The sequence below is a fragment of the Mandrillus leucophaeus genome, unplaced genomic scaffold (assembly GCF_000951045.1).
Source record: "Mandrillus leucophaeus isolate KB7577 unplaced genomic scaffold, Mleu.le_1.0 Scaffold34, whole genome shotgun sequence".
NCBI lineage: Eukaryota > Metazoa > Chordata > Mammalia > Primates > Cercopithecidae > Mandrillus > Mandrillus leucophaeus.
Genome location: NW_012103587.1, coordinates 6,079,236 through 6,102,135, shown reverse-complemented (window position 1 = coordinate 6,102,135; position 22,900 = coordinate 6,079,236). Strand labels below are relative to the sequence as shown.

General features: G+C 42.3%; 1 protein-coding gene across 1 annotated transcript in view; it reads right to left on the bottom strand.

The window, feature by feature from the left end:
* The window catches only part of GLT1D1 (glycosyltransferase 1 domain containing 1), a 114,502-nt gene that overhangs the window by 71,057 nt on the left and 20,545 nt on the right, over positions 1-22,900 (bottom strand). The window contains exons 3-6 of the mRNA XM_011988887.1: positions 19,570-19,621; positions 12,253-12,300; positions 7,600-7,636; positions 5,123-5,179 (exon numbers count right to left, since the gene is read on the bottom strand). Coding sequence (XP_011844277.1) covers positions 5,123-5,179; positions 7,600-7,636; positions 12,253-12,300; positions 19,570-19,621 — 194 coding nt within the window. The remainder of the gene's footprint in view (positions 1-5,122; positions 5,180-7,599; positions 7,637-12,252; positions 12,301-19,569; positions 19,622-22,900) is intronic.

Sequence of the window (22,900 nt, the reverse complement as noted above, 5' to 3'; positions counted from 1 at the left end):
GTCTCCCTAGGACTAGCCTGAGGAAGAAAAGTGCTACAATCTGAGTTAGGCAAATTTGAGTTTCCATTATAGAAATACAAATAGAGTTGACAGAGAGATAGAGATAGAGATGGAGAGAGAGAGAGAAAGAGAGAGAGAGAGAAAGAGAGAGACAGAAATGAGCAATAAAACTAGAAATACAATAAAACAGAAATCAGAAAAACAGGAAGGAGTTACCCAGTCAAATTTAAGCTTTCATACATTTTAGGTTTGATAGCCTGAAAGGAATCATGACTTTAGATTGTGTTGGTCGTTGGAATTTAAAGGCAAAACTCACAGAACATGGAATCATCGCACTTAAAATGTATCTGGAAATGCACAGAAAAACTCAAAGACCAGGTAACTAATTTGATGTCTACACATCGATCTTTCAATCAGAATAGCTATTGCCAATATCGTGTGAAAAAATTATAACAATGCCATTTACTGCATTTAACCTGCTTTACTATTTATTTGTTCGTAGTTCATCTGTTTGCATGTGATATAATGGTAAGCATAAGAGGGGTTTAATGTTTTAAATTAAGGAGACTTAGTAATTTGTTAGCTGGGGCTTAGAGATAGAATTGAGAATGGTCAGAAAACCTGTGACACGCCGGAAGAGGAGAATGCATCGTGACGCGGACATCAGACATTTAAGAAGCACACTACAAACCCGGGTGACTAATCAATGACTCAACTGTTTACATGCAGTGTTAAATGAGGCCCTTCCCACCCACTCCCCCTGATTTCAAGGTTAATAGTTGGTGAGAAGGCAGAGGGTATTTGATCACTAATAGTCTCTACCAACTACACTCTATCTTCTGTTTTCACTGTCTGCCCCTCCAAGTGGGAGGGACAAATCATAGTCACAGGTTTCCAATGCTCCAGAGGCCAAGGGAAGATAAAGTAAGGATGATGAGGACGGCCCATCCCCAGAGCCTGAGAGATGACAAAGACAAACGACGGCACAAATGCGAACAGACGCCTGATCATAAAACCCAGAGACACAGATTAATCCTACATCTACCCTTAAGCCATTATCTGCCACTGTCAGCTACCAGAGCCACAACCAGTCTCTCTAAGCCAATATATTCTGAATACATTTACAACTTCTAATTGCACACATTAAGATTAAGCAGCAGCCAAGTAGGTCTCCAGAGGAAAACGCTTTCTAAGGAGTGTTTAAAATCTCCTGGCTGTTCCCTTAATCATTCAATAGCAAGACCAACGAAACAGTCAACCCTGAGACTACAGAACGTGACGACAAATCATTCTCCTACTGGAAATTATGAATCTTAGTTACAATGCCATTGCGTCCTGTGATAGATTGAAGACAGAATGGCTTTACAACAGGAAATTGAAAATGGGCCCCCTCGTTCTGAATAATGGTACATGTAACTGACATGACAAAGCAGCTGAGGTCGCGTGGGTTCATCTGTAACACTGAGAACAACCATGCTAGTGTGGCTGAGATTGATGAGTATACTACGAAAATCATTTCTGATAAAATGCTTGGAAATTTTTCTTTTCAATAGAACTTAAAACTGACACATAGAATATGTGGTAGAGGCTTTGTTTCAAGTCTTTTTTGTTTCATTTTATTTTATTTTAAGTTCCGGGATACATGTGCAGGATGTCCAGGTTTATTGTGTAGGTAAACGTGTGCCATGGTGGTTTGCTGCATCTATCATCCTATCACCTAGGTATCAAGCCCTGCATGCATTAGCTAGTTTTCCTGATGCTCTCCCGACGCCCCCACCCCCACCCTCCCCTGACAGGCCCCAGTGTGTGTTGTTCCCCTCCCTGTGTCCATGTGTTCTCACTGTTCAGCTCCTGCTTATAAGTGAGAACATGCGGTGTTTGGTTTTCTGTTCCTGCCTTAGTGTGCTGAGGATAATGGCTTCCAGCTTCATCCATGTTTCTGCAAAGGACGTGATCTTGTTCCTTTTTATGGCTGCGTAGTATTCCATGGTGTCTATGTACCACATTTTCTTTATCCAGTCTATCATTGATGGGCATTTGAGTTGATTCCATGTCTTTGCTATTGTGAATAGTGCTGCAGTGAACATACATGTGCATGTATCTTTATAACAGAATGATTATATTCCTTTGGGTATATACCCAGTCATGGGATTGCTGGGTCAAATGGTATCTTTGTGGAATTGCCACACTGTCTTCCAAAATGGTTGAACTAATTTACATTCCCACCAACAGGGTAAAAGCATTCTTATTTCTCCACAAGCTCGCCAGCATCTGTTGTTTCGTGGCTTCTTAATAATCGCCATCTGACCGACGTGCGATGTTCTCATTGTGGTTCTGATTTGCATTTCTCTCATGATCAGTGGATGATGAGCTTTTTTCATATGTTTTTTGGCTGCATGTATGTCTTCTTGTTTCAAGTCTTTAGCATGAAAACAGACTTGGGGCGTCTTTCTGTAGGCTGAGGGCAGAGAACTGATTTTGCATCTTCAGTCTTTTCTTAGAAGTTTGCAGCATGAGGCCAGGCGAGGTGGCTCATACCTGTAATCCCAGCACTTTGGGAAGCTGAGGCAGATGGATTACTTGAGGTCAGGAGTTCAAGACCAGCCTGGCCAACCAACACAGTGAAACCCCCCCTCTCCAAAAATTACAGAAAATTAGCCGCGTGTGATGGGGCATGCCTGTAATCCTAGCTACTCGGGAGGCTGAGGCAGGAGAATCGCTTGAACCTGGGAGGTGGAGGTTCAATGTAATAAGATTTTACAGAAATTGACAAGTTGAGCCCAAAATTTAAATTGATATGCAAAAAACCTAGGATAGCTAAAATAATTTTGAAACAAAGTTATTGACTAACACTACTTGGTTTCTAGACTTACTATTAACCTATAGCAACAAAACAGCATGGTACTGGAATAAAGACAGGCATAGATAGTGGAACGCCACATACAGTAAACTGACTTTCAACGAAGGCACCAGAGCAATTCAATGGGCAAAGAAAAACATTTCCAATAAATGACGCCAGAACCATCTGGATATTGTTAAGAAAGAAAGAAAAAAAAAAGATTCCTACCTCATATAACACACAAATAGTAATTTCAGATGGATTTGTAATCCTAAATGAAAGAGCTACAGCACTCAAGCTTCTAAAGACATTTAAAAAAGAAAGAAAAGCATCTTTGTGACCTTAGGGTAGGTCAAGATTTTCTAGACAGGACTCAAAAGCACTAACCATCAAAGAAAAAGTCTGGTAAACTAGACTTCAATAAAATTTAAACCTCTTCTGTTCTTCAAAAGACATGGTTAAGCAGGAGAAAATATAAGCCAGAGAATGGCAGAAAATATTAACGATATATTTATCTGACAAAAGGTTTGGACCTAGAATATAAGGAAGTTCTACAAACCAATAATTAAAAGACACACATACAATTGGCTAGACACTCACCAAACAAGATACATGAATAGCCAACGTGCACATAAAAAGGTGCTGAACAAAATTAATCATCGGGGAAATGAAACTCAGAAGAATGACAATGAGACACCATTTCATTATCTCCCTAGAACAACTAAAATTGAAAAGACTGTCTACTCTACCAGTGGGCGAGAACATGGAGTAACTGAAGCTCTTGCCAGGTTCTGCTGAAGCGTAAGATGGCACACCTTGGAGAACTGTTTGGATTTTTTTTTATAATGTTAATCATATAGTCAAGCTATTTGACTTAGAGGCATTTATCCAAGAGAAGTGAAAACGTAGGTCACCAAAAAACCTTGCACAAGCACATTCATAGTAAATGTATTTGTAATGGTTAAAAATGGCAAACAAGCTAAAAGTTCATCAACAGAAGAAGAGACAAACAATTTGTGATATATGGAATGGAATACACCATTCCAAAATAGAATACTAAGAAGAAAAGGACTACAGATACACACAATAGGGATAAATCTCAAAAACACTAGTTGAACAAAGAAAGCCAGATACAAAAAATTATTTAATGCAGGACTCCACTTAGATGAAGTTCAAGAACAGGTAAAACTAATCTAAGATAAGAAAAACTAGACTAAGAGTCACCCATAAAGAGACAGAAATTAAAGATGGAAGAGGGCATGAGAGAACTTTCTTGCCTGATGGAAATGTTACCTGTCTTGATTAGGGTATTTGTCACATGGGTATATACATTTGTCAAACATTTACCTAATTTTGTACTTGAGATCTCTTCATTTCACTAGATAGAAACTTCAGATTTTTTTTTAAAAAAGGGCGAGTTCACTCTATTCTATTGACATAATGAGCAAAGAAGGCAGGTTAGAGTAGTAAGTGAAGCTTGATTTTGTCTTTTAAAAATCATTATTTACATGTAAATTGTTGAGAAAGATCACATCAAACATTAATAGCAGTTCCTTTTTGGTGATGAAATTTCAAGTGATTTAAATTTTTGTTGCATTTTTTGGCCAGGCCCTGTGGCTCATGCCTATAATCCCAGCACTTTGGGAGGCCAAGGTGGGTGGATCACCTGATCAGGCGTTCGAGACCAGCCTGGCCAATACGGCAAAACCCTGTCTCCATTAAAAATACAAAAATTAGCTGGGCGTGGTGGCGCATGCCTGTAGTCCCAGCTTCTTAGGAGGCTGAGGCAGGAGAATCGCTTGAACCCGGAAGGTAGAGGCTGCAGTGGGTCTAGATCACACCACTGCACTCCAGCCTGGGCAACAGAACGAGACTCCGTCTCAAAAAGAAAAACAAAACAAAAAAAAGTGTTGCATATTCTAGTATTTTCTCATTTTTCTACAAGGGTAATTTAATTATGTGTGTAATTAGTAAAGTAAAATAAAATGAACACATGAGGTTGTTACTCTTATAAAGAACAAATGTCACAGGAAATGGTACTGAAAATTTGGGAAGCAGGTGCTAAAAACAGCATCAGAAAGGGCCAGAGCCCCTGTCTCTCTGGCTTTCTAGCCCTGCTGTTCCTCAAAGGGTAAAACTACTCATGAAGTCATAGACAGAGGGAAATCAACCTTGTTCTCCCGGACAACCACTTTTTCAAAACCACACGAACGTCACAAGCTCCTGAAAGTAACTGACAAGATGCACTTCCTCAAAATCCTCTAAGAAGATCTCATATCTCACCGGAGCGTTGAAGAAAGGTATTCCAGTTAAAAGCGGCGTTTGGTGTTGTTGCAATTCCTGGGTCAAAGAAACAAAAAAAGGGCAAATTCACTTTGATGCGATTGCTGAAATGCAACCAGTTATTTTGTGTTGAGGCTAATTATTATTATTACTATTATTATTATCATTTTGAGATGGAGTCTCGCTCTGTCGCCCAGGCTAAAGTGCAGTGCCACAGTGTCGGCTCACTGCAACCTCCTCCTCCCAGGTTGAAGCGATTCTCCTGCCTCAGCCTCTGGAGTAGCTGGGATTATAGGCACCCGCTGCCACACCCGGCTAGTTTTTGTATTTTCAGTAGAGACAGGGTTTCGCCATGTTGGCCAGGCTGGTCTTGAACCCCTGACCTCAAGTGGTCCACCCGCCTCAGCCTCCCAAAGTGCTGGGATTACAGGTGTAAGCCACCATGCACGGCCCACTTGTGTTGAAGTTTAAATAATGGTACCAGCTGGTTTTTATAAAGCCACTCGATGCTCTGAGTGCGTCACTGAAGTCCCATGAATCCTTCAGCACGGGAGGGTTAAAAAGACCCCATGGATTCCACATGAGAAAAGACCCACCCCTTTCAGCCCCAGGATCCATGACAGGCCCAAACTGGGTTAGACAAACCATGAGTTCCTTAAAAACGCCAGGAAGTGACAGGTTTCAAACACACTGTCAACTAAGCTCCATGTGAAAATTATACCTCCCTCACCAACCCTCACCAACTCATGCCTGATGGTCTGTTGGCTATTACTTTCTCAGAGAGAAGTTACATTTAATTTTTGCTGGAAAAAAACAAATATTTTACAATTTAGAAAATCCAGAGGTAATATCTAACACGTTATCTTGGTAACAGAAACATTTTGAAATTTTATAAAACGTAAGTAAATCAAGTCATCTAACCACCTCTAAAATCCACCTGCATAATCATTATTCACACTGAATGATACTGACAACGGCTATTTGACGAGCGTCCGCTTCAAGCCAGCCCTGGGCTCCGACTGCATGTAGGCACTTTCCATACTCCACTGTAGCCCTTAAAAGCCCACTGAGCAGACTGGTTCCTCCAGTTTATCCAGCTGGACACTGAGGTTCCAAGAGGTTAAACGGGCTTCAAAATGCGCAGGGTGGAGGTGGTAGATGCTGTGTTCAAACCTACGCACTGCCTCAGAGCCCCGGTCTTTCCTGCTGCACCTGCTAAAAATGTCACTGAGGCCAGTGCAGCAAGGACACAGTGATGGCAGGATGGCATGCCTCACTAAGGTGCGCCTGAGCACCATGGAAGTCCTCGGGAGGCACGAACGCCTGGCCTCAGCGTCTGCACTCGTTCTAACCTGGGCTTGGGGCGAATTACACGTTCTTCCATGGATCTAGGCTTTCCATTATTTCTATCGTGTAGTACAGTGGTTTACAGACTCTGTTTAGAGAGGCCAGGCACAGTGGCTCACACCTGGAATCCCAGCAATTCGGGAGGCCGAGGCAGGCGCATCACCTGAGGTCAGGAGTTCCAGATCAGCCTGGCCAACACGGTAAAACCCTGTCTCTACAAAATGTACAAAACTTAGCTGGGCGTGCTGGGGGGCACCTGTAGTCCCAGCTACTCATGAGGCTGAGGCAGGACAGTTGCTTGAACCCAGGAGGCAGAGGTTGAAGTGAACCAAGATTGCGCCACTGCACTCCAGCCTGGGCAACAGAATGAGACTCCATCTCAAAAAAAATAAAAACAAAAAACTGTGTTTAAACCTCAGAGGGTTTGATGAAGGGCTTCGGAGGCCACCATAGGGGTAGGACTGGGCAGGGAGGAAGGGGGAGGATGAAGGGAGAAGAGTTCCAGGTCCACCAACTCAAGTCAGCTGAAACAGAAGCCCTGCATTTGGTTTGGTTTGTTTTTCCCAAACATGCTGCCGATGGAGTATATCGTACTTCTACTGGTGGAAAATGTTAAGTGATCTGCATTTTAAATCATTATTTTATAATTTCTCCTATTTATCTTTTATTCTAATGTTAGAAAAATCATAACAATGTAGCCATTCTCAGGCAGACTGCTTGAGCCCAGGAGTTCAAGACCAATCTGGCAACATGGTGAAACCCCGTTTCTACAAAGAATACAAAAAAAATTTAGCTGGGCATGGTGGCTCACGCCTGTAGTCCCAGCTACTTGGGGGGCTGAGGCTAGAGAATCGCTTGAACCCAGGAGGCAGAGGTTGCAGTAAGCCGAGATCGCACGACTGCACCAGACCTTGTCTCAAAAAAGAAAAAAAAAAAAGTAGCCATTTCACTGATTATTTTTAAGTAAATCTCAGAAATCATATTATCTCCTTCATAAACATCTCAATATATGTCTCTTAAGGGTGCAAACGTATTCTTTTAAATATATATATTTATCACATATAAATATACATCTATTTATTCATTCTCTATCCCTGTACATAGGTAAATAAATATTTGAAAATGCTTACCTTGACTCTGGACGTAGATCTTACCCTTAGCATGCGGCTTTTGAAAGGAGGGGAGAAAGAAAAGAGAAGTACATTGGAGAGTGCATGACAACTGCTTTTTAGAAATAAAATGAAGATCATTAACAAAAAAAGCCATCCTGGAAAACATCACTGAGAATCATCTACACACCTGCTCATAGACTTACCGCTCTCTAAGAGCAAAGCGTTACTTCTGCTTTTAATAGGTTTTGCCATTAAAAATACAGCCTCTATCAGGTAAGAAGCACACACAAAAAGAGTCTCTTAAATGAGGCCTAATGCAATTTTGCAATGTTACGCTTGCTGTGTTAGTGGAGTCATTACTGAGGTTCAGCCAGACAGCGTGCCAGTGCCGGCCCAGCTGAAGCAGCTCCTGCCGCAGCGTGGAGGTGGAAGCCTGCGGAAGCACGGCATGACTTATGCAACCCTGAGGCGAAGAGTACTTCCACCACCCGCAGAAAAGATGAAGAAAGGAGTAGGAGGAGAAGGAGGAGCTGCCAATATGTTAGGAAACCAAAGACAGGCCCTAGGAGGCAGATCCTTCCAGGCAAGGGAGGACAGCCGGATGGAAAGCGTCTGGTAAGGGCCTCCCCAAAGGCCTCCCTGGCACCAAGGAAAAGGCGGCCCTTGCATGACTGATTTGGGTATTTGTACCAAGATATCAACTTACTATTCCTTGCCATGTTTTCTGGCAGAATGTCACAAAACTACTAGAAATACCATCCATTTCTCCAGTTCATTTTGAAACGGTGGCAGGAATATTTTTAAGATGACGTTTAGATGGAAAGGTGGAGGCAGGAGCAGAATGAGACCCTCTCTGGAACGGCTGGTGGAGCAAGTCCATGCCAAGGACGCTTTCTCTCAAGTGATCAAAAATGGGCTGTCATTTTGGTGAAAGAGTCCAAAAATGGATGTCTTTTTGTCATGTGACATAAGCCTGATCAACGCATGAAATGACTGAACTAGCTAGATCCCTGGAGGTCACAGAAGTCACACCCCTGTCCTTTCTCAGTGTAGGGATACAGTGTGGTCTTTAGGGTACCAGGGAGCCCTCGACACTGCATGGGGTATGCTGGTCCACGTTGGACGTTGTCCCCACGTTAGTTTTACATTTTGGGATACAAGTCAAGGGTGAAGCAGCCCTGCCAAGGGCGAGTCAATCAACAGGAAGGAGACTGGCCCCCCCAAGCCTGGAAAGGTTTGGCAGAGGCAGCAGCCAGGCAAAAGGTGGGTGGCATGACCAGGCACAGTGGCTCACCCATATAATCCCAGCACTTTGGGAGGCTGAGGCAGGCAAATCATTTGAGGTCAGGAGGTCAAGACCAGTCTGGGCAAAATGGTAAAACCCTGTCTCTACTAAAAATACAAAAAGTAGCCAGGTGTGGTGGCGGGCACCTGTAGTCCCAGCTACTTGGGAGGCTGTGGCAGGAGAATAGCTCGAACCCGGGAGGCGGAGGTTGCAGTGAGCCAAGATTGCGCCATTGCACTCCAGACTAAGTGACAGAGTGAGACTCTGCCTCAAAAATTTAAAAAAAAAAAATAAAGAAGGTGGTGGGTACACACAAGGCTTGGTGTGGCGTTGGTTTTGTCCTTATCATCACATTTTGTATTTAACTACAGGAAGCATCTCAATCCTCCAGAAATCTTGCCTCTCCTCCCCACTTCACCATGCAAGTGGATATGCGTGGTATTCCAAATGCTCTTAAAATAGTAAACCTTTAAGAGAGAGTTTCAAAAACCTCTTCTCTACCAGTTAAAAAAGACATTAACTTTAATGAAAAAAAAAGGCTAATGGCAACCACTGAAATTAGAAGTTGCAGTTCAGACCCCTAAACTATTCCTTTTGCTGAATTATAATTTCCCTGGAAAGCTGGAATTGCTGTTACTTGAGTGTAGTGAAGGCTCGGAGTATTTTTTCCTGAAACAACCCTGTGTCCAAAACACTTGCCTGGCAACATCTTGAAGATGGATGGTAAAGCACTCACAATAGAACACCATGGCATGTAACTTTCAAGTTAATATAAGTGTGTGACAATAACAGATTCAGCAGAATCCTAGATAAATATAAGGGGAGGCAACATAAAGTTTTTGTCACTATTTTCATTGGAAATATGCTCTGCAATTAGCAATACATAAACTCAAAATGTTCCTGTCAAGAATCTCCTTTCTCCACCAAAAAAAAAAAAAAAAAAATTGAGTTAAACTTGTATCTCAGCTCTGTAAGCAGAAGGAATTTACTGAATGTGAAGATTTCTGGACTTATCTGCTGATCTTCCCACATCTCTGAGCATCGTTTTTCTAAAATCAATTGAAAAGTATTTCATAAATGGTATTTTCAGATCTCATCCAGGCAAACAGAGGAAATAGAGTTGCAGTATAACGGAAGTCTAGACCTGAGTTATTTTTAATCATTGCAATGAAAGAAATCTGGCAAAAGCCAATTGGCTTATATTGATTTTGAAAACCATTTTCTGTATGAAAGTATAACAAATACAAATTAGCTTTCTTTGCTCAATATTTATTATTGTTCTATCTGCCTTGAAATAACACGAGTCAAAGTCCTGCCTTGCAGATAAGGTCTGCCTTGTAGATAAGGTCATCAGTGCACACAACGGCAAACACTGAGGTGTGTTTATCAGCAACTGTTACCTCTTTGGCTCATTACTGGATGTAAAAAGCCAGGATCCTATAGGATAGATACCTATAAATAGATGGACTTCTAACAGACCCAAGGGCTAACTGATGCCTTTTCATGCTGGAATAACATCAACCAAAGAACTTCCCATTCTTTGACTACATATAAGCCAGAGATTCACCTTCTAAAATTAAACTTTCTGCAAATGGAAACCACAATAGATTATTTTTGAAATATAGGCACAATTTTATGCTCTACAGATGGCAAAAATAATAGTTTTTGTTCTGAAATTATAATACAACTGCAGATTGTGGCTTTGTTAAAACTACTTCTGAAACGATTACAAATCGCTTGAAAGACATGATGGCCCATACACATAAAGTTACAAAATAGATTTATGTCACAAAACACATAGAAACTGGACACTTTTCAAGGTCACGGTGTCTTTTTTCCTCCCTCTACTCTTTTCCCTTAGAAATCTGTTATTGTGCATAAAAAAAGAAAAAATATTCAAAAGGAAGGGGAGGTGTGTGGGGAGATTCAACCTTGCCACTGAACTCCTGCAATGGAACCAGATAAAGAACGATTTTCCGTTTCTTTTCTTTTTTTACTAGGAAGTAATCATTTTTCCTAGAAAAAAAAATGTCCAGGCACTAACACTTCACAACATTTTAACAACAAAGAAAGAGGTTTTCAAGAGTTGGGATTCTGGAACATGAGGAAGAAGCGCTGGTGTCCTGCTTCATCACAGATGGATGGCACAGGTCAGAAATGGAAGACTGGCTGCAAAGCCAGTATCGAAACCCAGTGGAATGATGCTTGGACTTATTGTGTTTATTTTCCTTCCTGCTGTCCTCCCTGTCCCACAGAAACACCAGCCACCATACAGAGCCCAGTAGCACCTAGCTGAACTGCCAGCCTTCCCTTGGGTAAAACAATTTTTCAAAAAAAAAAAAAGAATATACATGGGTGAGATGAGAAACAAATGTTAAAACTAGACTGGGATAGGATTCTGTCAGGTCCAACATGAGCAGGCATAGAGATGAAATTAACAAAATCCAGCCAGGCGCAGGGACTCACACCGCGAATCCCAGGACTTTCGGAGGCTGCAGTGAGCTGAGATCGCGCCACTGCACTCCAGCGTGGAAGACAGAGCAACACTCGTCTAAAAAAAATAAATAGTTAAATAAATTTAAAAGAACAACCCGTGACCCTTCACAAAATCAAAGGATGAGAGTGTGGCACCCAATCTAGTGGGGCGACTCAAGAAACAGGAACACCAACAGGAAATTTCCAGAGAAGATTTTCGTTTTTTAAAACAATTAAATGTATGGAGTAAACAACTCAGAAGGATTGTTCGTTTTATTCAGAAGATTCCCCTACCATGCTCTGCCTTGGCAATTTAATGAATTAGAAACAATTCTTGTGATGGTACCACACATTTGAGCCCCGGGTCATGGAAAAAGTAAACTCAAGATCTATGGTCTGGAATGGATGCGTTTTTCATACTTTTAAGTTCCTTTAAAACTTCTCAATTCCCAGGGATCTCACGTGGCAGGAAACAAAAAAACCCCACACAGACGTAAAGAACATTTGCAGTTCCATCCAGAAATCTCCAATGAAGGCTCAGCTTCATAGAAGCTATTAAAAAGGATTAGCTTCCTGGGACATGACCAATGCCTGGAGCTTCTCCTGCAGAGGTGAGAGGGCTGGCACAGAAACGAGGAATTCGAGAGGCGAAGCCCATGTGCTCAGTGCGTTTTTATGTTTCCAGGAGGGTGGAAACTCTAATGAAAGGTGTGGGCTGTGTAGTTTCAGCTGCTACCAAGATGACTTTCTGACGTAATCAGACACAGAGCAATGGGACATGCGGGAAGAGAGAGAAGTAATAAGTAGCTCAGAAGACAACATGCTTCTACTGCAGACTTCAGGGATAAGTCGACACGCAGCTCATTCTGATTAGGCCAACGCTAACATCTGCGCTCACTTGTGGAGCTCACCTGTACAGGAACTGCACGTGTGACAGCCAATGAGATCTGTCTTGCCTTCTATATTTTAATTTCCAAAAGAATTTTGATGAGTCAACGTACACAAAGTAAAATTACACTTTAGGTATTGCCTAATACAACAACTTCCAGAAGTTACTTTTCTTTAACAAGTGCCAAGGCAAAGTAGATAAATTAGGCCCCAGAAGGTGGTAACTCAAAGTTTCCAGAAAAAAAAAAAAAAAGAAAGAAAGAAAAAAAAAAAAAGAAAAACCTCACTCTAAAGATAACACCTGAAAACTTAGCTCCATGCTTGCAAAACATATTGATGGGCCATTATGAATGGCACTGTACTTTTTTGTTGTTGTTGAATTTGATAACTGCTTCAAGCAATATTTACTTAAACAGGATTTTTAAAATATAGCTCATAAATAAATATTTGAGTTTAGATTACATGTCCTCTTAGAAGAATGCTTATTAGGAAAAGAGTATGAAAACAGACATGAGGGGTTTTGAACCCAATGGAGACATATTAAACCATAATCATTGCTTCTCCTGGTAGAAGCTTCCATTAAGATGTACGTTTAATTTGTTTGTGGGTGTTTTTTTCTTTTTGGTGAAAATTTTACATTTTCTGGTGAAATGCTGATGAATTTAGACAAAGCACTCTAAATGTGGATTAGAACTAGAAGTACTCAAGTTTGCATCCTGAATATCTATTACATATTGTAGCAAGAAATCAAAATCCTACATAAGATATTTTCAAACTTTCCACAGCATATATCTCAGGATCAGAAATGTGAAGTGAATCAAATTCTTAAAAATGTCAAATCAATATTATAATATCAGAAACTGGCCAGCACAGAGGCTCACGCCTGTAATCCTAGCATTTTAGGAGGCTGAAGCAGGAGAACTACTTGAGGCCAGGAGTTCAAAAGCAGCCTGGGCAACACAGTGAGACCTCATCTCTACAAAAAAAAAAAAAAAAAAGTAAAAATTTCAGCCAGGTGTGGTGGCATGGGCCTGTAGTCCCAGCTACTCAGGAGGCTGAGGGGAGAGGATCGTTTGAGCCCACGAGTTTGAGGCTGCAGTGAGCCATGATCATGCCCCTGTACTCCACCCAGCCTGGGCAACAGAGTGAGACCCCTTTAATAAAGAAAAAAAAAAACACTTAAAAGATATATTATAATATCACAAACCAACACAGTAATGCCATAACCCAAACCATGACCTATGTTGATCACGTGCACTAGGCATTAACAGCGTAGCATGCTGACCTGGTGAGGAGCCCACTAGGATTGTATATTTTACAAAGTAGGTACAATGTCAAATTAAGGCTGATATAAACACACTAAAAAATAATGACCTGAGCATAAACAAAGGCATTTCAAATTAAAAGAGATAAAACCATCTTTATTGAAATCCAATCAAACTAATTTGTGAAGGGTCAGTCAGAGACAGGTAGCTCCCAAGACAGTGTATCCGTAAGAGCACCCCTGGGGGCTGAAGTTCACTCACGGGTTACAAATGAACCCTCATTTGGCACGTATCTGTTCATGTGTCCTCCACGATCAGATACCGTGTGAGTAAGTGTTTCAGAAATCCTGAAACAGAGCTGCCCTGAGCACACAACAGCCCCCGCCACAGGCGGCTGATCCAGGGCACCTGTAAAGCAGCCGGTTTGAATTAAGATGTACTGTGAGTGTAAAATACACTCCAGATTTCAAAGACTTCATACAAAAAAAAGGTAAAATATGTCACTAGTAACTTTCATATTGATGACATGTTGAGATAATGTTTTGGAATATAGTGAGTGTGTGCTAGGAAATTTGACCTTGACCAAACAGAGGCATGATCTGCCCCCTTACCTTCTGGGAAGCGGCGTAAGTGGTGTGATACCTGACAGCAGAGGGTTTGTTTAGGGTGGGAAATGGGCCAGGCGCAGTGGCTCATGCCTGTAATTCCAGCATTTTGGGAGGCCGAGGTGGGCAGATCACTTGAGGTCAGGAGTTAGAGACCAGCCTGGCCAACATGATAAAACCCAGTCTCTATTAAAAATACAAAAATTAGCCGGGCATGGTGGCAGTCACCTGTAATCCCAGAACTTTGGGAGGCCAAGGCGGGTGGATCACCTGAGCTTGGGAGTTCAAGACCAGCCTGGCCAACATGGTGAAACCCCATCTCTATTCAAAATACAAAAATTAGCTGGGTGTGGTGGTCCACCAAGCACCTATAATCCCAGCTACTTGGGAGGCTGAGGCAGGAGAATTGCTTGAACCCCGGAGGCAGAGGTTGCAGTGAGCCGAGATCACGCTACTGCACTCCAGTCTGGGTGACAGAGCAAGACTCTGTCTCAAAAAAAAAAAAAAAAAGACTGTTTACATGCTTTAACCATTACCTGGACACCAGTGACTCACACGTCTGTGTCCCTAATTGTGCCCTCCTCTGAGGACAGTCCTACATTCTCAGCTCTATTCCCCTCTGAGTCCAATATTTGTCTCTAATTCAATACATCTGGAACTAAATGATTCAATTCCTCTCCTTTTCCCCATCCAAACTCTTTTCCATGATTTCTTCCAAACTGTACTGATAAAAACATTAGGTTGTATGAACACTCTTAAACCCCTCTTTATTTCTTCCTTACTGACTGTGGCCTGCCAATATAAAAGTTACCTGTACCATGGTGTTTATGTTTTTTAAAAAAAGTCTTTATCGAAGTACATTTACAGGTAAAATGGCACCTAATTATAGGTGAAACGGCATGATACTTGTGATTTTTCAAATTATTCTAGAAAACATTGTATGTGTGTGTGTAGGTGAGTATAAGTGTGTGTGTGTATTCAGGAGGAAGTAGAGTAAGAATCAAGGAATAGTAAACTGGGTGGTGGGCACCTAAGGGCTCACTCTATTATTCTTTCTACTTTTATGTATGCCTGAAAATTTCTTTAATAAAAAGTTCTGGCCAGGTGCGGTGGCTCATGCCTGTAATCCCAGCACTTTGGGAGGTCAAGGCGGGTGGATTACAAGGTCAGGGGTTTGAGACCAGCCTGGCCAACATGGTGAAACCTGGTCTCTAATAAAAATACAAAAATTAGCTGGGCAGGATGGTGGGCGCCTGTGATCTCAGCTACTCAGGAGGCTGAGGCAGGAGAATCACTTGAACCTGGGAGGCGAAGGTTGCAGTGAGCCTAGACTGTGCCACTGCCCTCCAGCCTGGGCAACAGAGGAAGACTCCATCTCAAAAAAAAAAAAAAAAAGTTCTGCCTGAGTGCGATGGTTCATGCCTCTAATCCCAGCATTTTGGGAGGCCAAGACGGGCAGATCACAAGGTTAGGAGTTCGAGACCAGCCTGGCCAACATGGTGAAACCCCGTATCTACTAAAAATACAAAAAAAAAATTAGTCAGGCATGGTGGTGCACACCTGTAATCCCTGCTACTTGAGAGTCTGAACCAGGAGAATAGCTTGAACTCAGGAGGCGGAGGTTGCAGTGAGCTGAGATTGCACCACTGCACTTCACCCTGGGTGAAAGAGCAAGATTCCATCTCAAAAATAAATAAATAAATAAATAAATAAATAAATAAATAAATAAATAAATAAAAAAAAAGGTTCTAAAGGAGGAGTCATTCCTAATCAATCAATTTAGTGGATATTCACTGGGCATGAGACAGTATACTCTTCTCCAGGGATGCACGAGTGACTATATCATGTCCCTTCCTCAAGAAGCTCACTGCTTGAGAAACACAGGGAAGGAAATAAAACAGGTTACACTCATTAGAGACAAACAGGAAGTGTGGCAGGTGGTAACAGAGGCCATCAATTCTTCCCCACCCTGCATCCACACCCTTTTAGTGAGGCAGCATTAAAGATCCTCTCTTTAGGAGGTAGGGACCGTATCTCCACCCGTTGAGTTGCTTTGGTCAATGGGAAGGAGGCAAGCCTATCACAGGCAGAGGCCTGGAATGTGCTTGTGGGTTGGGGCTTGTTCTCTCCTCCTGCTGAGCCTAAAACAGGATGACAGACACCGTGAAGACAGGCCTCAGGGGTCCCCACCATCCCAGCTAAGGTCCAGGCATGGAAGTGAGGCCACCCTGTGTGTTTAAGGCAACTGGTTTGTTAAGCAGCAAAAGGTAACTGACAGAGGAAGGGAATTCATCTATGCCAATTCTGGAGGGTCAAGGAAGGATTTGTGGCGGAGGATGACATTGAAGGCTGACAAGTTAGAGAAAAGGGCAGTGAATTCATGGAGAAGGAGCATGCTTCCACAGGTAAAATCTTTTTTTTTTAAATGAGACAGAGTCTTGCAGTGGCGCCATCTCTGCTCACTTCAACCTCAGCCTCCTGGGTTTAAGCAATTCTCTTGCCTCAACCTCCTGAGTAGCTGGGACTGCAGGTGCACATCACCATGCCCAGCTAATTTTCTGTGTTTTCAGTAGAGACAGGGTTTCGTCATGCTGGCCAGGCTGGTCTTGAACTCTTGACCTCAGGTGATCCGCCCACCTCAGCCTCCCAAAGTGCTGGGATGACAGGTGTGAGCCACCGCGCCTGGCAATTATTTCTTTAATATCTGTCTTAACCAACACAGTTGGGTTCTCATGTTTGCTGTTTCATTTAATTTGTTGCAACATGTTGTTTTGGTTGAGGTTTATAAAGAACATCCTATATCTTGCAGACAGGTAGTAGGAAAAGAAAGAGTATTTTGATAGCCTTTCACACCACTGTAGGCATTATTCTTGGACGCTGGACCCAAACTCAACAAGTGGCAATTTCTTAAAGTTTAGCTGCATTAGGGAACGTTTTATACTCAGTTATATTAAAGTCCATTAGTCTACCTGGTACTTTGAACTGATCTTTCACCTATACCTGATTCTATGGGTCACATATCGGTCATTTAAAACATACTGGCTCACTGAGTCATGTAGATCTTTCAAATGTTTAAACATTTCATTATACAACATCCAAAAAAGTCACATTTGTTAGTATAACCACCGATCTTGTCAGGAAAATCTTCAGATATTGGGAAACCAACAACCTCATGCTGGCTTTCCAAAATTCTAATCTTTACTTGAAAATTCAAATTTGGCCACATACAGTGGCTCATGCCTGTCATCTCAGCATTTTGGGAGGCCGAGGTGGAAGGACGGCTTGAGCCCAGGTGTTCGAGGCTCCAGTAAGCTGTGATTGCACCATTGTACTCCAGCCTGGGTAACAGAGTGAGAGCCTATCTCTTAACAAAAAAAAAAAAAGAGGGACTGGGTGCGGTGGCTCACACCTGTAATCCCAGCACTTTGGGAAGCCAAGACAGGCAGATCACAAGGTCAGGAGTTCAAGACCAGCTTGGCCAAGAAGGCAAAACCCTGTCTCTACTAAAAATATAATAACAACATGTATTCAAAGATTAATATATGAAAAGCTAATAATTTGCATTTTTTCATCAAGGACGTTTTTAAGTGAAATTGGCTTAAGTGGGTGGTGGTGACTAATCAGTGAATATTAGCACAGATGGGCCTCCTGCCTTTATTAGTATTCAGGCAGCAGCACTTTTACTCATCATGGCGTTTTACACCATGAGAAAAGCCAAAAGAAAAGGCTTCGCATTATTATTTAGAAAAGGCTTGACTTGGTGGAGGCCCTGAAAGAGTCCCGGGGAACCTCACAGGTCCAGGGACCCCATTTTGGTAACCACTGGTTTGAAAACTACCTTAAGAAGCCAGACAGATAGTCCAACAGGTAGGCCGGGTGCAGTGGCTCACGCCTGTAGCCCCAACATTTTGGGAGGCTGAGGGGGGTGGATCACTTGAGGTCAGGCATTTGACACCAGCCTGGCCTACATGGTGAAACCGTGTCTCTACTAAAAATACAAAAATTAGCCTGATATGGTGGTGCATGCCTGTAGTCCCAGTCACTCAGGAGGCTGAGGCAGGAGAATCGCTTGGACCCGGGGGGCAGAGGTTGCAGTGAACTGAGATAGCACCGTTGCACTCTAGCCTGGGTGACAGCGTGAGACTCTATCTCAAAAAAAAAAAAGTACAATAAAACTGGAAACCAGGATGCCTGTTGGGTTTTCTAATACTGAGATTGACAAGTCATTAAATTGCACTAGGAAATACAATCTCCATGCTCTGCCTGGGAAAAGTCTGACCTAAAGAGTAAGACTACGCACAGTCGGGGCATGTGCAACTTCACATTCACAGATGTCTAGCATCCTGAGCTTTCGGAAGAGACCACAGATGACTGGGTTCTGCCCTTGTCCCAATGCAGCAGTTCCCAAGTACCACCATTTTGCAAGTTGCAATTCTATAAAGAAAGGGCACAGCCTGCAAATGATCAGGGCATCCACACAGTGCACAGCGGATTAACTGGCGCAGCACAAGCCCTAACAGCACTGGTGGAGCAGGCTCAGTGCAGTTCCCACCGCCAGAGACAGCAACCTCGCCCACCAAAGGGAACCTGACCTTTGGCTTTTTTCTTTAGTTTTGCAGGCACCAGCGGTACAGTGCGTTCACATAGCTCCTTACTGAGAATTCAGTTAGGCTCCCACCAGCTCATATACCTGCCCTCTGAGTCATCATGAATAAAAAGTCAATAAATGAATTAACTTATGGATCTACAAACTCTTGTCTGTTTAAAGCTCTTCTAATAAACGGTCCAACCCAGGACACTACCTCTGTCACCTAAGCGATGGTTACTCTCATGTATACAAGGTTGCCGCAACATTTACGCTGCAGCTGATAAATCACCCGATCTGAGAACACAGAAGAAAACAGGGCCAGGTTCGGTGACTCAAGCCTGTGATCCCAGCACTTTGGGAGGCTGAGGCGGGCAGATCATTTGAGATCAGTAGTTCGAGACCAGCCTGACCAACGTGGTGAAACCCCATCTCTACTAAAAATACAAAAAAAATTAGCTGGGCGTGGTGATGCGCACCTGCAATCCCAGCTACTCAGGAGGCTAAGGCAGGAGAATTGCTTAAACCCGGGAGGTGGAGGTTGCAGTGAGCTGAGGTCGTGCCATTGCATTCCAGCCTGGGTGACAGAGCGAGACTTCATCTCAAAAAACAAAACAAAACAAAACAACAACAACAACAACAAAGAAACACAGACAACACATTACTGGGCTATTTTTGTCATTCAATAACAACATCAAAAAATATCAGGGACGTTTTAGGTGCATCTACACACACAAAATCAATCTATGGGAAACAACACACTATTGTGGCCACAACAGGCACCACCCATGGGAACACTATCGGCTCAGTAAGGCTGCCTTTCAGTTCTCCAATTCTGCAATTTCATCAGCACAACCAAAATAACAACACCAGATAAACACATACCCACTGCGCTTGTGCCATTTCCTTCATTGACTCTGTGAAAGCGACAGCAAATCTAGTAAATGAACAAAAATAATAGAAACAATTAGGCCAGAATTCAATTAAAAGAACTATGAAACAGCTCTTTGGAACAAATTATGAGAGACAAGGTAAGACACTAAATTTAAAATGCAATCAATCTTTATTACTTGTGGTCATTGGCCATTAGGTTTAATCTCAACTCACATCAAAAAAAGTTGTATATGCAAGAAGTAAACCAAACGAAGCTTAAAACTTCCGGTTTTTTCTCTTCCTTCCACGCAAGTTCAGAGAGGCAGGGATAAAAGCAAAAGCAAGAAATCAAGATGCAGGAGAGAAGCAAGGAACTTGCTTGGCTAATCCACCCTGAACATTCAAGGGCAGCCTGTCCACTCCACTAACTCTGCCAAGGGAAGACTATGGGGACACAATTACAATTTACTGAGTGCACATGGGTGCTCAATGTTATCATCTCCCTCCTTTCAATTGCTTCTTCAGGAAATGCACAAGGGCCCTCAAAACTAAGAATATAAAGGTAATCTATTTATTAACTTTATGTTTGCCATGAAGTGCAGGAGTATTAAGAGATACTTTTCCATGGAAATGTGGAGCCCAGTCTTAGATGGGAAGCTCCAATACTACCGAAACATCCATTGTTATCAAATTACATGACAAAATAAATAATTCAGACAAAATCCACAAGTGAACTTCCATTGAAATTCGACAAAATAATTTTAAAGTTTACCTATACATATAATTGGGTGACAAACAATCAGAATATTTTGATAAAGAAGAATTCAGGCCAGGCACAGTGCCTCACACTTGTAATCCCAATACTTTGGGAGGCTGAGGCAGGAAGATCACTTGAGCCCAGGTATTCAAGACCAGCCTGGGCAACACAGGGAGACCCCCATCTCTACAGGAAAGAAGTTTTTATAATTAGCCAGACATGGTTGAGCACACTGTAGTCCCAGCTACTTGGGAGGCTGAGGCAGGAGGAACACTTGAGCCTGGGATGTCAAGGCTGCAGTGAGCCATGATTGCGCCACTGCACTCCAGCTGGGGTGACAGAGGAAGAAGAAAGAAGAAAGGAAGAAGGAAGAAGGAAGAAGAAGGAGGAGGACGAGGAGGAAGAAGAAGAAGAATTCAAAGATGAGACTTGTATTAACAGATATCAAAATATATTAAAAATATAATAATTAAAACAGTGTTGGCAGTGAAGAAAAGATAGAAAGATCAAAACCAAATACAAGGCCAGAAACAGACTCAAATACATTTAAGAATTTGACATAGCATAGGCTGGGCGCGGTGGCTCACGCCTGTAATTCCAGCACTTTGGGAGGCCGAGGCAGGTAGATCACAAGGTCAGGAGACTGAGACCATCCTGGCTAACACGGTGAAACCCTGTCTCTACTAAAAATACAAAAAATTAGCCGGGCGTGGTGGCATGAGCCTGTAGTCCCAGCTACTCAGGAGGCTGAGGCAGGAGAATGGCGTGTACCTGGGAGCCAGAGCTTGCAGTGAGCCGAGATTGCACCACTGCACTCCAGCCTGGGCGACAGAGCCAGACTCCGCAGAGAAGTGGTTCAGTACATGGAAAAAGTTAGTTTCCCACCTTATATCACATATCTAAAAAGGTGGTTCAGAAGCTAAATAAAAAAAAGGTAAGACGACAAGAGGAGTCTGGAATGATACAAGTGACCAAGCAACTGGCCTCAGCCTGGGAAAGGTTTTCTGAGCATTAAAAGATAGGACATTATTGGATACCACAGGCAGGGTATGAAAAGGAGAAAGAAAAAAGTTATGAAATTAATTCTAAAGATAAAAAAGCTTTGATTATATTAAAATTAAAAGACTACTGAAATACCACAAATTAATGTGGAAGAAATGCGTGCAATTGACATGGAGAAAAGAAGGACACTATCCTTAGTTGGGAGCTCTTCAAAATTAACAAGGAAGCCAAATATCCCAGGGGAAAAAAAGGGATGGGAAAAACGGGACATTCACATGAGAGCAAATACAAGGGACCATAAAATGTGAGGAAAAGTAAAATTTCTCTAATAACAAAATAAATCTAATTAGAACAATAGGAAAGAATTGCATCACATATAAGACTGGCAGTTTTAAAAACAAAAATGCCCAATGTTGACAAAGGTGAGAAAATGAAAACATACACCCACTTGGTGAATTAAAATGCAAATATTCTTTCTGAAGAGAAATTTGAGAAACTGCATCAATATATTCACATGTTCATATCGTTAGACCTTGCAATTCTACCTCCATGAATTCAACCTAAAGACAGAATCAGACAACTACACAAAGACAGAAACAGGTTGTTCCCTGTGGTGTTGTGCCTAATAAAGATATAAATGCCCAATCTCAAAGAATCGGTTACAGAATTTATGATAGAATTCTACGCAGCCATTCAAACCATGTTTGGAACCTTAAAATTATCAAAAATGTAGCTGGATGTGGTGGTGCATGCCTGTAATCCCAGCTATTCAGGAGGCTGACGCAGGGGGATCGCTTGAACCCGGGAGACAGAGGTTGCAGTGAGCCAAGATCGCGCCACTGCACTCCAGTCTGGCGACAGAGCAAGACTCTGTCTCAAAAATATATATATATATACACACACACACACACACACACATATATATACGTATATATATATAGTACGTGTCATTCAGCCCAAATTTTCAAAAATAATAACAATGAAAATATAGTCACAATCATACAAATAAAAGTAATTTAAAGATCACCTACCAAAAAGCTAGTCATGGTTAAAGTACACATAAAGTACAAAAAAATTAGGTAATTTGCTTTTCCCTGGCTTCTTCAGTACTTTCCAAACTTTCTTTTTTTTTGGAAATGGAATCTCGCTGTGTAGCCCAGGCTGGAGTGCAGTGGCATGATCTCGACTCGCTGCAACCTCTGCCTCCCGGGTTCAAGTGATTCTCCTGCCTCAGCCTCCCGAGTAGCTGGGACTATAGTGCCCACCACCACACCCGGCTAATTTTTTGTATTTTTAGTAGAGACGGGGTTTCACCGTGTTAGCCAGGATGATCTCGATCTCCTGACCTCGTGGTCCACCCGCCTTGGCCTCCCAAAGTGCTGGGATTACAGGCATGAGCCACCGCACCCGGTGTTACTTTCCAAACTGTCTACATTGCATTGGGACAGACTTTTTTTAGTTAAAAAGAAAATTCTTTTTTTTTTTTGAAACGGAGTCTTGCTCTGTCGCCCAGGCTGGAGTGCAGTGGCCAGATCTCAGCTCACTGCAAGCTCCGCCTCCCGGGTTTACGCCATTCTCCTGCCT